The sequence below is a fragment of the Oncorhynchus mykiss genome, chromosome 20 (assembly GCF_013265735.2).
Source record: "Oncorhynchus mykiss isolate Arlee chromosome 20, USDA_OmykA_1.1, whole genome shotgun sequence".
NCBI classification, from domain to species: domain Eukaryota; kingdom Metazoa; phylum Chordata; class Actinopteri; order Salmoniformes; family Salmonidae; genus Oncorhynchus; species Oncorhynchus mykiss.
This window is the reverse complement of record NC_048584.1, coordinates 13373513-13391143: the sequence shown is the minus strand read 5'-3', so window position 1 is coordinate 13391143 and position 17631 is coordinate 13373513. Positions and strand designations below refer to the sequence as shown.

The 17631-nt window shown below is 45.5% G+C and overlaps 1 protein-coding gene across 5 annotated transcripts in view; it reads right to left on the bottom strand.

Annotated features, from left to right (window-relative positions):
• LOC110499014 (serine-rich coiled-coil domain-containing protein 2) overlaps positions 1-17631 on the bottom strand; it is a 90010-nt gene that overhangs the window by 15074 nt on the left and 57305 nt on the right. For all 5 annotated transcript variants that reach the window (XM_021575814.2, XM_021575813.2, XM_021575811.2 and 2 more), the window contains exons 7-9: positions 17477-17563; positions 15078-15164; positions 7592-7717 (exon numbers count right to left, since the gene is read on the bottom strand). In XM_021575814.2, coding sequence (XP_021431489.2) covers positions 7592-7717; positions 15078-15164; positions 17477-17563 — 300 coding nt within the window. The remainder of the gene's footprint in view (positions 1-7591; positions 7718-15077; positions 15165-17476; positions 17564-17631) is intronic.

Genomic DNA, 17631 nt, shown 5'->3' with positions numbered 1-17631 from the left:
AGGCTGGTAGGACATACTGCCAAATTCTCTAAAACGACATTGGAGTGGTTTATGGTAGAGAAATGAACATTCAATTTTTTTGGCAACAGCTCTGGTGGATATTCCTGCAGTCAGCATGCCAATTGCACGCTCCCTCAAAACTTGAGACATCTGTGGCTTTGTGTTGTGTGGCAAAACTACACATTTTAGAGTGGCCTTTTGTCCCAAGCACAAGGTGCACCTGTGCACAGCCACACCTGTCAAGTGGATGGATTATCTTGGCATCAGAGAAATGCTCACAAACAGGGATGTAACTAAATGTTTTCACAACATTATTGAGAAATACGCTTTTTGTGATTATGGAACATTTCTGGGATCTTTTATTTCAGCTCATGAAACAAACACTTTACATGTTGCGTTTATATTTTATTTCAGTATAGAAATCTAATTTGCATAAGTATTCACACCCGAGTCGATACTTTGTATAAGCCCCTTTGGCGGCGATTACAGCTTTGAGTCGTCTTGGGTATGTCTGTATCAGCTTTGCACATCTGAATTGGGGATATTGGGGATATTCTCCTTTCTTCCTTGCAGATTTTCTCAAACTCTATTAAGGTAGATGGGGAACAGCGGTGAATAGCAGTCTTTCCACAGATTTTTAAAAATGGAATTCAAGTCTGGGCTTTGGCTGGGTCACTCAAGGTCTTTCACATTCTTGTTCTGAAGCCATTCCAGCATTGCTTTGACTGAATGCTAGGGGTCATTGTCCTGTTGGAACGCAAATCTTTGCCCCAGTTTAAGGTAATTTGCACTCAGGCACATTCTCAATGATTTGCCTTCATTTGGCTCCATTCATTGTTCCCTCTATCCTTACCAGTCTCACAGTCCCTGCTGCTGAAAAGCATCCCCTATAGCATGCTGCTACCACCACCATGCTTCACGGTAGGGATGGTGTTACACGGGGGATGAGCTGTGCATTATTTTCTCAAAACATAGCGCTTTGCATTCAGAATCTTTTGCCTTTATGCTCTGAGTCTTTCACACGCCTTTTTTTTCTTCACCTGCCTCAAACTCCAAGCATGCTGTCATGTGCCTTTTTCTCCGGAGTGGCATCCATCTGGCATTTCCTATAAAGCCCAGATTTGTAAAGTGCTGTAGAGACGGTTGTCCTTCTGGCAGGAACTCTAGGAACTCTAGGAACTCTGTAGTTCTGTCAGAGTGATCATTGGGTTCTTGGTCACCTCCCGGAGCAAGGTCCTTCTTGCCCGGTAGCTCCAGTTCCTTGGACTTCATGGTCTAGTTTCTGCTCTGACATGCACTGTCAACTGTGGGAACTTCTATTGACAGGTGTTTCTTTCTAAATCATGTTCAAACAACTGAATGTGCCACAGGTGGACTACCATCAAGTTGTATTGACAAGGGTGATCAAAGGTAATTAGATGCACCTGAGCTCAATTTGGAGCATATTAGCAGAGGTGTGTGAATACTTAGGTAAATGAGATTTCTGTATTTCACTCTGTCATTACGGAGTATTGTGTGTAGATGGGTGGGAAAATATATATGTAATACATTTTGAATTTAGGCTGTAACAACAACATGTGGAACAAGTCAAGGGGTATGAATAATTCCTGAAGGCACTGTAGCTTAGAGCACCATACTCTCAAACACAGGACACTCAGACATGAGGACCAGGGAGACTGGGGGGGGGGGGGGGGGATTAGTTGAGATGGACATTTCTCCAGCGCCTCAAACTGAGAAAATATGCTGGGATGGGGTGCAGCCACCAGCCTATTCCCCCATTGCTACACCCACACTAATGTGACGCCACTCGTCTCTCAGTCCATCCCCAGACAGGGTGCCTGCGATGTCTCCCTGTACAATACAATCACACTCACCCTCCACCGGTTCAGACGCACCTGCCAGGGAGTGATTTGACATGGGGGAGGAAGATGAGAAATGTAGACTAGAGTCACCTCTAAACTCATAGCTACCTGACATGACAGTGATAGGTACTGTTATTGAAGCTGCAAGAGGCTCAGTGAGAGGGGATTGGTTGGGTGTTGAGTTTACCTTTGCTTTGGGGGGGGTAGGGAAGCGTTATTTGTGAACTGACACTACAGATCAATTGTGCTCATTATGGTTGATGCCAGTTTCTCTGCAGTCTGGATAGACAGCATCATTTCTCGAGCTCATTACAATGTCGCCTCTCTCAACCCTCCCCCTCTTTTGTCACTCTTTCTCTCTAACACACCATCAGTATTTCTCCAAGACACGGTTGCCTGTTCCATTTATCAGTATTGATTAGTAGGACTGTGACTAATCCGCTAGGGATCGGCTTTTCTTAGGGAGAAAAAACCTTATTGCTCTAAAAACCGTTACCATGGTAAACCGGTGTAGCTGTGACAATGAGTAACATTTTCCCTTGCGTTTCTGAATACATACAGCCTGATAGGCAGTATACCGACTTGAATTTGTGACATCACACACACCGCAAAGACAATCTTGTCATTTCCATTGGTCCATCAAGCCTGTCACGCGGGGATGCGGGGGGATGCGGGTTTCACAGAGGGAACCAAAGACACATTTTAGAATGTGGCTGAAATGTATAGCCACCGTTTTACGGGCTCCTGGCCAATTCCGTTATATTGTGTGTTTATTTGCACTGATCTGAACTTTTCTGTACATAATGTTTATGCCATTGTTTCCTGTAATGAAAAGAGCTTCTGGATTTCAGAACAGCGATCACTAACCTCGATTTGAATGAAGATTGCTACTGACACGCATCTAGTACCGGGTTGGACCCCCCTTTGCCTACAGAACAGACTGAATTCTTTGGGGCATGGAAACATTGCTCAATTGGTATCAAGGGACCTAAAGTGTGCCAGGAAAACATTACCCACACCATTACACCACCACCAGCAGCATATACCGTTGCCACCAGGCAGAATGGGGCCATGGACTAATGCTGCTCACGGCAAATCCTGACTCTGCCATCATCATGACACAACAGGATCCGGATTCGTCGGCCCAGGCAATGATTTTCCTGGACTCAATTGTACAGGTTTGGTGATCATCTGCCCACTTGAGTCGCTTTCTTGTTTTTAGTTGATAGGAATGGAACCCGGTGTGGTCGTCTGCTGCAATAGCCCGTCCGTGACGAGGGCCGGCGAGTTGTGCATTCCGAGATACTGTTCTGCAAAACACTGTTGTACTGCGCAGTTATTTGTCTATTTGTGGCCCGCCTGTTACCTTGAACGAGTCATGCCATTCTCATCAACATCAACTGTTTTCGCCCTAAGGACTGCCACTGACTGGATGTTTTTTCTTTGTCGCGCCATTCCCCGTAAACCCTAGACACTGTTGTGTGAAAAGCCCAGGAGGCCAGCCATTTCTGAGAGACTGGAACCGGTGCGCCTGGCACAGGATGATCATACCACACACTCAATCGCTTAAGTTTTCCCATTCTAACGTTCAATCGAACAGTAACTGAATACCTTAATGCCTGTCCAATCAAAAACGACGCGCCAAGTGGACGGCGATTTTAATGCAGGAAAACTGAAATATGTCTTACCAAATTTCTTCAAGCATGTAACCTGTGCAGCTAGAGGCAGAACAACTCTAGATCACCTATACTCCACACACACAGAGATGCATACAAAGCTCTCCCTCAATCTCAATTTGGCAAATCTGACCATAACTCTATCCTCTGGATTCCTGCTTACAAGCAAAAACTCAAACAGGAAGTACCCAATACGGAAGTGGTGGTAGGCCTGACCACCGACGACAATCAGAGATCTGGCAGTGGGGTGCCAGGACAACAACCTCTCCCTCAACATTAGCAAGACAAAATGGAGCTGATCGTGGACTACAGGAAACGGAGGGCCGAGCACACCCCCATTCACATTGACAAGGCGGTTTGAGAGCTTCAAGTTCCTCGGTATCCTCATCACTAAGGATCTATCATGGTCCACACACAACAACACAGTCGTCAAGCGGGAACAACACCTCTTCCCCTTAAGTGGACTGAAAAGATTTGGCATGGGCCCTTAGATCCCCCCAAAAGTTCTACAGCTGCAACATTGAGAGCATCTTGACTGGCTGCATCACCACTTGGTATGGCAACTGCTTGGCATCCGACCGCAAGGCGCTACAGAGGGTAGTGCATCACTGGGGCCGAGCTCCCTGTCAGCCAGGACCTCTATACCAGGCAGTGTCAGCGGATGACCCTAAAAAAGTCTGGAACCAACAGGACCATGAACAGCTTCTACCCCCTAGCCATAATTCTGCTAAATAGTCCTATTTGGTAAACTATCTTCATTGACTCTTCACGTACACTGCTGCTAGTCTGTATTTATAATTATTTGTATTATTACGTGTTATTACAATTTTCTCTCTCTCTGCATTGTTGGGAAGGGCCCGCATTTCCCTGTTAGTCCACACAGGTTGTCTACAAAGCATGTGACAAATACAATTAGATGGATTTGAGCTGGAAATACTATGATTGGAGTTCAGCACTAAGAGAGAGCATGGTGTGAGGAATCCCGTGCCTTTGAGACAGAGATACTCTCAAGCCACTGTCATTATGCCTCTGTCAGCTTGCTTGATTGATTGTTTGTTTGTGTGCTGACGCTCAGACGCTACACTTTCCTTATCTCGAGACAGCGGGGAGAATATTGTCACCGTTTCCCTCATAACTGAAAAATGAAATGTCAGGGCTATCACGTTTCCCCTTCAAACAAAACTGCAGCGGTTAGATACAAAGGAGAAACAATTAAAGACGACAGGAAAGGCTTTCATTTCGGTGGCACCTGACTTATCTGTTTGCTGATGGGCACTTGTGTGTCTGAACATCTGAACGCTGGCGAATTCAAATTAGAGTGGCGTAAGGCATGTGCCTTGGTGAACGCCACCACAGCCTCGCCCGTCCTCTTATCTCCTCTTGCACCCTGGAAACGCATGTTTCCTGCCCTAGTCCCAGCACCAAAGCCCACCCCCCCGTCCCCTCCATCACCCCACTCCCTGCACACAACCAGGTACAACTTGTCCATTACCTTCTTCAGGTGAAGTACAAACCCAAGCTGTAAATCTGAACCGAACCAAATTTCCCATCCACACCTTATTCCAAAACCGCAAAGCAGGCGGGTGAATGAATCCAAATCATGGCGGGATACAAAAGTGACCAGAAGTGCGCCGGCACCGGGTGTGGGTGTCTATGATTGAGCACCATGCCTCCCTGCCGCCCACCTCATGGCGCCTCTCACCGGTATATGCTGATATGCTGGTGTCCTTTGGCAAGGTGTAAAAATGAGACCCCTGTGCTGCGTTACTGGAGCGCATATTTCAAGCGGAGCCTTCTTTTTAAATCTAAATCCGCTGCCTAACCCAACAAGCCTGTCCATCACGGGGCGGCTAGCGGCGTGCAAAAGCGATTTCCATGTTATTGCCGGTGCTACTTTGTTCTGCGCTGGGCTTGGAGGTGCCCTTTGTTTATTTTGGCCAGGCAAACTAAAAGGGCAGCTAACCCCCTGGATATGCATTATTGTTTGTCATTAGTGATAGTCCTGTGATTTATGCTGCCCAGGGAGGGTTGAGGCCCTGTTTCATCAGAGAACACAGAAAGATAGCAGTAGTGTACCAGACAGGCAGGCCACTACGCAGCCAAACACACTGGCAGCCTGCTTAGGAGACCGGAGCAAGGGGGGGGGCCCATGGGCCCAGTCATCCCTCTAAACTGGCATTGTTCAGCCCACGCAACATCCTGCTCCAACAGGCCCCCAGGCTGCCTTACTGTTGGAACATGCTGTCTGTCCAAGTGGCAGAGGCCAGAGACTCCTGGCTGCTTGGCTTGACCAGAGCGCTGGCTGTCAGAGTAAAAAGATGACACCTACCTAGCTAAGTCACTATTAGGGGTCCTCCAGCAGCTACAGTATAAAGTTATACAATGCCTACGGGAAAGTATTCAGACCCCTTGACTTGTTACATTACAGCCTTATTCTAAAATGTATTAAATAAAAATAAATCCTCTGCAAGCTACAGACAATACCGCATAACGACAACGTAAAAATAGGTTTTGGGATTTTTATTCAGACCCTTTGCTATGAGATTCAAAATTGAGCTCAGCTGCATCCTGTTTCCATTGATCATCCTTGAGATGTTTCTACGACTTGATTGGAGTCTACTTGAGGGAAATTCAATTGATTGGACATGATTTGGAAAGGCGCACATCTGTCTATATAAGGTCTCAGAGTTGACAGTGCATGTCAGAGCAAAAATCAAGCCATGAGGTCAAAGAAATTGTCCGTAGAGCTCCAAGACAGGATTATGTTGAGGCACAGATCTGAGAAAGGGTACCAAAAAATGTCTGCAGCATTGTAGGTCAAAGCACACAGTGGCCTCCATCATTCTTAAAAGGAAGAACCACCAAAGTCTTACCAGAGCTGGCCGCCCTGCCAAACTGAGCAATCGGAGGAGAAGGGCCTTGGTCAGGGCGGTGACCAAGAAGCCGATAGTCAATCTGACAGAGCTCCAGAGTTCCTCTGTGGAGATGGGAGAACCTTCCAGAAGGACATCCATTTCTGCAGTACCCCACCAATCAGGCCTTTATGGTAGAGTGGCCAGACAGAAGCCACTCTTCAGTGAAAGGCACATGACAGCCCGCTTGGAGTTTGTCAAAAGGCACCAAAAGACTCTCAGACCAAGAGAAACAAGTCTGATGAACAAAAATTTAACTATTTGGCCTCAATGCCAAGCGTCACGTCTGGAGGAAACCTGGTTATCATCCCTACGGTGAAGCATGGTGGTGGCAACATCATGCTGTGGGGATGTTTTTCAGCGGTAGGGACTGGGAGTCTAGTCAGGATCAAGGCAATGATGAACGAAGCCAAATAAAGGCAAATCTTTGATGAAAACCTGCTGCAGAGAGCTCAGGACCTCAGACTGGGGCGAAGGTTCACCTTCCAACAGGGCAACAACCCTAACCTCACAGCCAAGACGACACAGGAGTGGCTGCGGGACAAGTGTCTGAATGTCCTTGAGTGGCCCCAGCCAGAGCCCGGACTTACACCCGATCGAACATCTTTAGAGAGACCTGAAAATAGCTGCACAGCAATGCTCCCCATCCAACCTGAGAGCTTGAGAGGCTCTGCTGAGCGAAATGGGAATAACACCAAATACAGCTGTGCCAAGCTTTTAGCGTCATCTACAATCTCTACCAAAGGTACGTCAACAAAGTACTGAGTAAAGGGTCTGAATAATAATGTAAATGTGATATTTCAGTTTAAGCTTTGAAGTTTTTGCTTTGTCATTGTGTGTAGATTGAGGGGAAACAACTATGTAATACATTTTTAAATAAGGTTGTAACAAAATGTGGGAAAAGTCAATAGGTCTGAATACTGCCGAAGGTACCGTATATGTTATAGAGCTTTAAAACGGCTAGAAACGTTTCACAGCTCCTACAGAGCTATGACTTGGAATAGAGAACACTTGCACGGTGAGAATCCAACAAACAAAAAAAAACAGTCAAAAGTGCCCAACAGTAAATATGACCAGGACATGACAGTGGGATGGACACTCGCTCTCTCTCTCTCTGAGACATATAGGAAGCAGCACTCACAGCATGTCCCCTCCATGGTGGAGTCTGTGTGGCCTTGTCATGGTAGGTCACCGTCACTCTTTCCACATCTCTTCCAGGTGGACTGTACTGCTGGCAGTGGCATCTCGTGGCCTTGACAGGAACAGCCTAATCAAGAGAGAGACACACACACACGTCATTCAGTTGAAACTTCACATAGACACTGTCATTCAGTTCAATCGTGTTGTTTGTTAGTTCCGAATAGAGTTTCAGGGGTCGCCTATTCAAGAGAGTCATTCAGTTGAAGCTACACACAGATACCAATACAATATCATTCAGGTCAATCATGTAGGCCTATTGGTTCGCTGCAAACTGAATTGAGTTGCCAAGAAAAGTTGCCGGTGCAGTGTGTGTTTTGAGTTGGTTGCATGTGTGTAAATAAACATTTTTAATTACAACTACTCAGTTTAAGTTTCCTAAATCGTAATTATCTGTCGAAGTACTTCTTCAGGGTGTTGGGGACAAGATGACAAACAAACACCCAAATCAGGGCTAGAATAAAATATGAGCGATCATATAAAATATCATAAAAACTAAATGTGAGAGGACAGAACCTTTCATAACATTTATAGAAGTGTAACAAGGCCATAAACTGCAATGAGTGTCTGCTTCATTGTGTACGCTCATACTATGCCGATCTCTAGCCCTCTGTTTAGGCCAGGGACACTCAGGAGCAATGAGCAGTATGAACACTTCTGCAATGGCCACTGGCCCCCACTCGAAACAAACCTGCAACAACAGCCCTTTTATTACCCAAAGAAAACACCCCACAGCCCAGAAGACAAATGAAACCCTGCAATGTTCTCCATCTCACAACCTCAGAGGAGAGGAGAGCAAGGGTGGCCTTTGGCTGTGGCCCGAGTATGACACACACACACACACACACACACACACACACAGAAAAGCAGATGCAGACTAACACGCAGACGGCATACACAGAGGACAGTTGAGACACCGAAGCCACAGCCACTCTAAATCATCATGTACCGGTACGGTAGCAGTGTTATCTCTTAGGACTCCCTCATCTTCCATTACCTATTCTAGGACCAGACAGACTAGCTTTGTGTTTGTACTCTTTCAAGCATTCTTCAAAACCCCAAGGCTCTTTTTAAAACACACACACAACTTTTCATCCCCATACGTCACTCTCATCGTTCTGATTACATGCATACAATTACCTGCGCAAACAATTATAGGCCTCGAGGGCTTATAGACTCCAGGAAATGCAAGCAGAGACTGACGGACGCTCCACTCTTAAAGCTAGTGGGAGGACTGAAAGCACCATACAACATGGCCATCTTAAAACAGCCATATGCTTTCACAAAAGCAAACCCTTTCACAAACAGTAAAGAGAGTATGCACATCAGAGACACTACGGCACGGGTATCAAACTCAGTCCGTGGAGGGCCAAGGGGGTGCCGGTTTTCACTTGCACTTGATTGATCAATTAAGGGCATTGATTAGTTAGGAACTCCTCTCACCTGGTCGTGGAGGTCTTAAAATCGGACACAAGTAATAAAAAATAAAAAAAGAGGACAAAATGCCCTCCATGGAATGAGTTTGACGCCGCTGCCCTACAGTATGAGGCGCAAGTGTTTGAATGCTCCCACAATGAATAGCAACGGTTCAATCACTGTGGCGCTTAGCGTCGAGGGTGGAAACACTCCCAGAAATGATTGAACTATTAAAACAGTGTACGTGTTATTGTAAAGGAGAGGACTACAAGCCCTACCAAATCAGGGTCTGTCCAGGCTCCAACTACCCGTTGTGTCTGCATACTATCAACAGGAGGATGAGTCCCTGAAATAAAACATTGCTCTATTTTGATCGATACGCTAGTTCAACTTCAAATGTGATATTAGCAGGAGAGAGAGTAAGAGAGCGAGAGAGAGGTGTGTTCCTGTGGTGAAGAAATAATAATGAATCCCCCTGTTGCCTCCACAGCTCCTCTGGACCTGGAATCATGCATCCGGGCTGATTCCAGTCATAAAGCATATCAGCTATGGCATGCTGAAATACACCAACAGGATTCCAACATGATTCCTTGAAATAAAATCGGTGCTCTGTTGTTTGAGAAGCTGGTTCAACATCAAAAAGGTGAAATTAGCAGGAAAGAGAGAGCTGTGTAATGAAATCTCCACTGCTGCCTCAACAGCTCCTCTGGGCCTGAATCATGCATCCAGGCTGATTCTAGTAATAAAGAATATTAGCCTTAAATCATGTATCTATAAATGGTCTATGGAACTTTGTTGCTAGGAATGCATGGCTTTTAAAATCAGGACAGAAGAAATTATAACTGACTTTATTTAGACATCATATACGGTGCATTCGGAAAGTATTCAGACCACTCGATATTTTCCAAATGTTGTTACATTACAACCCCCCCCCCCTTCATCTACACACAGTACCCTATAATGACAAAGCAAAAACTGTTTAGTTATTTGTGCAAATGTATTAAAATAAAAAAACAGAAACATAAGTATTCAGACCCTTTATTCAGTACTTTGTTGAAGCACCTTTGGCAGCGATTACAGCTTTGAGTCTTCTTGGGAATGACGCTACAAACTTGGCACACCTGTATTTGAGGAGTTTCTCCCATTCTTCTCTGCAGATCCTCTCAAGCTCTGTCAGGTTGGATGGGAAGCGTCGCTGCGCAGCCATTTTCACGCCTCTCCAGAGTTGTTGGATCGGGTTCAAGTTCGGGCTCTGGCTGGACCACTCAAGGACATTGAGACTTGTCCCGACGCCACTCCTGCGTTGTCTTGGCTGTGTGCTTAGGGTCGTTGTCCTGTTGGAAAGTGAACCTTCACCCCATTCTGAGGTCCTGAGTGCTCAGGAGCAGGTTTTCACCAAGGATCTCTGAACTTTGCGCTGTTCATCTTCGCCTCGATCCTGACTAGTCTCCCAGTCCCTGCCGCTGAAAAACAACCCCACAACATGATGCTGCCACCACCATGCTGCCAACACCATGCTTCACTGTAGGGATGGTGCCAGGTTTCCTCCAGATGTGACGCTTGGCATTCAGGCAAAAGACTCAATTGATTTCATCACACCAGAAAGTCTTGATTCATGGTCAGAGTCCTTTAAGTACCTTTTGGCAAACTCCAAGCGGGTGTCATTTACTGAGGAGTATCTTCCATCTGTCCACTCTATCATAAAGGCATGATTGTTGGAATGCTGCAGAGATGGTTTTCCTTCTGGAAGAATCTCCTATCTCCACAGAGGAACTCTGGAGCTCTGTCAGAGTGACCATTGGGTTCTTGTTCACCTCCTCGACCAAGGCCCTTCTCCTCAGATTGTTCAGTTGGCCAGGCGGCCAGCTCTATGAAGAGTTTTGGTGATTCCAAACTTCTTCCATTTAAGAATGGAGGCCAATATGTTCTTGGGGACCTTCAATGCTGCAGACATCTTTTGAAACGCTTCTCCAGATTTGTGCCTCGACGCAATCCTGTCTCGGAGCTCTACAGACAATTCCTTCGACTTCATGGCTTGGTTTTTGCTCTGACATGCACCGTCAACTCAGGGACCATATTTAGACAGGTGTGTGCCTTTCCAAATAATTTCCAATCAAGTGAACGTACCACAGGTGGACTCCAATCAAGTTGTAGAAACATCAAGAATGATCAATGGAAACAGGATGCAGCTGACCTCAATTTTGAGTCTCATAGCAAAAGTGTCTCATAAGCACAGCTAAGACAATGCAGGAGTGGCTTCGGGACAAGTTTCTGAATGTCCTTGAGGGGCCCAGCCAGAGCCCAGATTTGAACATCTCTGGAGAGACATGAAAATAGCTGTGCAGCAAACACTCCCCATCCAACCTGACAGAACTTGAGAGGAACTGTAGAGAAGAATGGGAGAAACTCCCCAAATACTGCAAAGCTATAAGCTTGGCACACCTGTATCATTATGGTGTATTGTGTTTCGATTCATCAGGGGCAAAAAACTATTTCACACATTTTAGAATAAGGCTGCAACAAAATGTGGAGAAACTCTTAATACTTTCCAAAGGCACTGTATATAGGGAATACAATCATCCCAGCTCTGCAGATTTTGTTGTGAGGAGACAGAATCCTTAGATCATTTGTTTTGGTACTGTCCATACGTAGCTTGTTTTTGGTCGCAGGTTCAGGAATGGCAACATTTACCTGGAGCGAACTCTGCAAATAGCACTGCTGGGTGATTTAAAAAGTCATCGTCAAATCGATTAATAATATTTTTTTTTTGCCAAGAGTTATTGTGTCTTTAAATTTACAATAGGTTGAATATAAATGTTCAGAACTTCGTGAAACATCACAGCACAGTTGAAAGATATATGGCAAATAGAAATCAAAACTGCATGTGTTCTGAGATAGATGGGAGGGGTTGAGTGGAGCTGAAGGATGGGACTAAAAACAAACAAAAGATAACTATTGTAAACTGTGTCCATAAAATGTATATAGTATGTTAAAGCAGGAAGTAGAAGCCTAAGAGTTGTTGCAACTTGTGGGATTACATTCGATTAGACAGATTGGAATTATACGTTAAATCTCACGGAATAGTTGAAAGATATATATGTTGAGTAGAATTCCGAAGAGGGTGGCCAGTAGAGATAGGTGGGATGGGCTTAGGGTTGGGATGTGCAATTGGAAACAAGTGGGAGTGGAGTTGCTGTGCGGGAGATAGAATGATGGTAAAAGATAAGTCAAAAATAAAACATAATAAAAAGTTTGACTGACACTGAGGAGTAGCGTTTTTTTTCAGTTAATGCCGGTTTGCCTGAGGCTGATGCCGTGCAGATGTTTGTACACATGAATATACACACACGTATGTAATAGTGCCAGACATGCATTCAAACATATACAGTTGGCGTTGCTGTTAGGATTTTAGTTGTCCATGATGTCCTTTTTTTTTTCTTGCATTGTTGTTTGCTGTTTTCTTTTTTCTCTTTAGTTTATTTTCGTGGTTGTTGATGCTTTGGGGGGTTCTTGGGGGTGGGGATTGGAATTCATTGCATTTATTTTTTTCTTGGGGGGGGGGGGGGGGGGGGGGGTCTCCGTTTTTTTTTGGCCTGGTGGGACATCTGTCGAGGTGCCCTTGAGCAGGGCGTTGACCCTGGATACTTCTGTGTGTCGCTCTGAATCTGAATGGGAGTCTGTTGGATGACTGATATGGTGTAGTTGTTGAGCGGCTTCACTGCAAGTATATTGTATGTCTCGGATATTCAATAAAATAAAATAAAGTTGTCCATTAGTTTACTCCAATTAGGGGAGGTATGGTAGGGTTAGGGGAAAATATATATTTTACATAGTTACAAAAAAAACATACAATAAAAGAAAAAAAGGAGGATTGGAAATGATGCAGACAATTATACTGATGGAAGCCACAATCCATCTGCAATATTAAAGCTGATCCACCCCCTAACAATAAGAATGCACGGCTTGAAGTAGGGTTGTAGAGAGAAGATGATATCAAAACAGAAGGTAGATCATTCAACTTAAATAGCATATCTGTGATATGGTCATGTAAAAGGTAGATTTCAGGGTACTTGAAATGATGCTGGTAAATAACTGGATGATACAGAGTCTGGAGTCACATGATGCAGTAGCTACTTCGGGACGCAACAGAAGGAAATGACAGAATACTAGAAAAAACTATATTTCCAAATGTTTCTTGCAATGTTAATCACAAGGCGTGAAAAACAGTTTAACAAATAACATGTAAACAGCATCAACACAGCACCATGAAATTAACAAAGTGTGGGTGGGGGGGGAATCAATAAATAAAAGTCTAATTAAAGCAGTAAGTCTCAATCAATAAGACATTTACAGAAGCTCAACATTCTCATTTTCATTCAGTTTGATCAGGCATGGGAGCTGGAAAAGATCCCAAAGAGATAGAGAGACCGAGAAAAAGAGAAAGATACTCAGTGTTTGCCAAACGGTAGGAACACCTTCCTAATATTGAGTTTCACAAGTGTTGCATGGTCAGGGGCAGACTAATCAAGCGTGTCGTTCAGTTGAAACTTGACACGGACACAAAAAGCGTTCCACAGGGATGCTGGCCCATGTTGACTCCAATGCTTCCCACAGTTGTGTCACGTTGGCTGGACGTCCTTCTGGGTGGTGGGCCATTCTTGATACACACGGGAAACTGTTTCGCGGGGAAAACCCAGCAGCGTTGCTGTTGACACCTACTACCACAGCCCGTTCAAAAGCGCTTAAATATTTTGTCTATTCACCCTCTGAATGGCACACATACACAACCCATGTCTCAATTGTCTAAACGCTTAAATATCTATCCTCCCCTTCATCTCCACTGATCGAAGTGGGTTTATCAAGTGACATCAATAAGGAATCATAGCTTTTACCTGGATTCACCTGGTCAGTCTACAGTATGTCATGGAAAGAGCTGTTTTCAATACTCAGTGTAGAGAGAGAGACAGAGAAACTGACAACAGCGAGAGAGCGAGAGCGAGAGAGAGAGCCACAATGAGAGACATTATTCCAAGCAAGGTGAAGTGTAATTTCACAGATCTACCCACAGAGTAAGAGCCACACTACCCACACAGGACAGGTCCGATAATGATAGCCCTCTTCCCACTCTACCTCCGGGGCAGTAGCAGTTAGCTGGAGTGGCTCAGGCCCTGGAAGACACATCCAGGCATGGACACAAGTACAGCTCTCTCCCACACTAGGTCCAAAGTAACATGAGAAGCTGCTCCTGCAGTTCTCAAGTCTTCACCCAGACTCAGAACCAGCCCCGGGATAGACCCAGTTTGGCCCTATGGAGCCCATAGTTACTTCATGATCCCCACAGTAAGTGGATGGCAGAGGAGAGCCTTATAGACTACTAGGAGCGGACATGTCACTCTGTGGCTGGATCTATAAGTGGCCAATATGCTCTCACAGTCTCAAGTCAGAATTAGACGTTCATCCATGTTTCTCAAACGTCAAAAAGTGTTTAGGATTAAGTTTAGGCATCAACTCAGAATTCTTAAGGTTAGGCATCAACTCTGAATGGTTAAGGGAAAGGTTTGGGATAGGCTTAAAACATAAATATCAAAAACTACTTTCTATTGCTGGATTCGAACTTGCAAACTTTGGAATCAGAGGCAGATGCTTCCGCCCATCCGCCATCCCAGCCCACAACACCTGAGAAAAACCGAAACCTACTTGAAGATAACAGCGCTCACTGTTGCCCCTAGTGGCAGGTTTCCAAGTCATCTCCAGACGTCCTCAGACAGATGGACGTCGAATACTGGCTTGTATAATGGGTGACCTGTCTGAAGGGGCTGTGGGTTTGGAAGAGGCTGGTAAAATCCTAGGGTTTGACAACACTTACTGCGCATGGGTCACAGTGGTAGCGACTAGCTAGAAGAGTGACATGAAAACGGGGTGAGCAAGGTTGGAGTCGGAGTCGCGGAAGTGCACTGCGATGAAATAGAGTTTGCACTTCCGGCGTCAACATTTGTACAATAATAAGCACATACCATCTGCTGGGTCAGCTGAGAAATGGTCCGGTCTTTACTCCTCAGCTCCTCTCTCAGCTCCTGCACCTCCTTCAACAGCTCCTCCACCTATAACACAAACAAAGACAGTTCAGTACAGCCGCACGGATTTATTTGACCCCTAACGGCCTTAAACACACATTTCTATTCCTGACTCATCTCCACCCGTCCACCGCAGGGCTGCCAAGATCTGAGCCAGAATCCAATTTGTGAATTCATCCAGAGGATAGCATGGAATAAGGGGGAGGTCGATCAGCCGATCATGGGCCAGAGTCACAAACCATGAACCTGGCTGTGAAGTCTCCCTGCAGGAGGGAGAGCTGGAGAGAGCCAGTGAATGCGAGAGCGAGAGAGAGAGAGCGCGCGCATGTTTGGAAAGCTTGAAGACGGAGAGGGGGACATGCCCTCGAATGAGAATCCAAAACACCTGTCGGGATGGGAGAGAGTGATAAGCTTGGTCCGTGGGCAAAGGCAGCACATCAGAGGCTCAGCGCCACGGAGGTACCCTGCAGCTTTAATGGGCCTCAGCCAAACACAGAGCGGGAACCCTAGGACCAGGCAGACACGCTGCATTCTGATGCGTTCCCAGCCCAGCCAGGCTCCCTCTGGCCCGGCCGCTACCCACTCCCTTACCCGGTCCCTTGTTGGGGATTAATCAGAATTAGTTGGGTAACATAGATAGGATGTTTTATTTTCATGATATGCTTATGAGTTATTTCTCATTAGAATGTATTTTGTTGTACTATAGTGGTGGCCATTGGCAGTTATCTGTTCTCTGTCAGGACTAAGTTGCTTGGGCCGCAGAGAGGGGAGAGGTCAAGGTGTCATGTGTAAACATGTCTTTTGCTCCACTGTCTGTGTGCCAGTCACTCCCTACTTTTTCCATCGGGGAGAGGAGGATGGCAGTGTCTGGAATCATTCTATGCTCCCTCTTTTGTTGCTCCTATCTTGACCTATAGCCTCACTCTCCTCTCCGTGAGTTTGTCCAGGATTGGTTGTATTTAGAATTGGTTCTATCTAAATGACAATTCCATATATTCCATAGGGTGGGGGTAATGTCTTGGTACCATTTTGTACCAAGGACGAGATAAGAGCTTTGTTTAGGAGACCAAACTGAACGATAATTTATAGCCAACTGTCTGGCTAGGGGATATTCCTCTCTGAAGTAAAGTCTTTCTTTGTGTAAGTTCCTAAGACCTGTGGTTTGTCATGTCGTCTAGGGGGGGGTGGATCTTTGCTATAAAGGATCCCATTTGCCATTATGTTGACCACTCTCAACTTTTCATTAGAGATACTGAACTGTTGAAAGTCAAAATGCTATTGCAAAAGCTTAAGCATTATTAAAGGTATAAGCATAACTCTGACTGGTGTGTGATTTGCTCTCTCATCATTTGGTAATTAAGGAAATTTCCACGACACCCTAAACTCCATGCACTCCGGCCCAGACAATCACACACAGTCCCTGCGTGACCGAAACAAAATTGTGTATAAATGGCTATACAATTTAATGCAGAAATGCATTGTAAATGCCTACTGGCGCCAATGCCCCCTTCTCTGTGTGACAGTGCATGCTAGAGAATATGGTAGGCACTCAGGGTGATCCCGTTTTGGAGCCTTCACCATCCATGTCAATGCTATCGTACAGCAGGGCTCTGCTTGCTTTCAGGGATAGAGATGAGAGGTGTGGGTTTGGGCTCTGCCAGGTTGTTAGGGTCCTTAATGTCTTTGTGGTTCAGGGTGGTTAATCTCCCCCCTCCTCCTCCCCCTCCACTGCCCCAGACAGACATGCTGGGAGAGCAAGGCTAAGCTGGAAGAGCCAGAGAACATTGGCCCAGCTGTACACAGGTTTGCAGTGTTTACAGGTTAGGTCAGGAGGAGGTTGAGACTTGGCCATTGTGATGTCGAGTGGAGAAGGAATAGACTTCCCTTTGCTTGACTCCGTCAAGAGAGATCAAAAAGGTTAAAAAAAAGAAGAAATGTGCCCCCGAACACACAGTCAATTGCAAACACGCACAATAAACACACACAATAACAGGAAATTGGATTCCAGGTTCAAAAAACGTAATATGCCTGGCAAACAAGCATACACACACACAAACAGACCTAGAGTTGACACGGCAACAAAGATAACCTGAGAATGGAGAACGTACAGCGGACAAAAACAGGGTATGCACACAAACAACAAAAAGGAAAACAAACCAAAGCGCTCAGGCCATGTGAACACAAACAGAAGATGGGCACTGGAAACACGAGGACAAACAGGGCCTTGGACAAACATCTATAACATGGGCATAATCCACTGTCTACACGGGGTTTGTTTGACAGTACACTTCCTACTACTGTGTGTGTGTGTGTGCGCAGTGTTAAACAGTGGGTCTTACCTGTCGAGCTTGAATTGGGTCCCGTCTGGATTCTGGACTCAAGGTATCCAGAATCAGAGTGTCGTCCATATCACTACCATCCTCCATCTATACAAGAACACCAAAACATACACGGCTCATATTAGGCTTGTGGATTGCCGGCTAACTCAGATGTC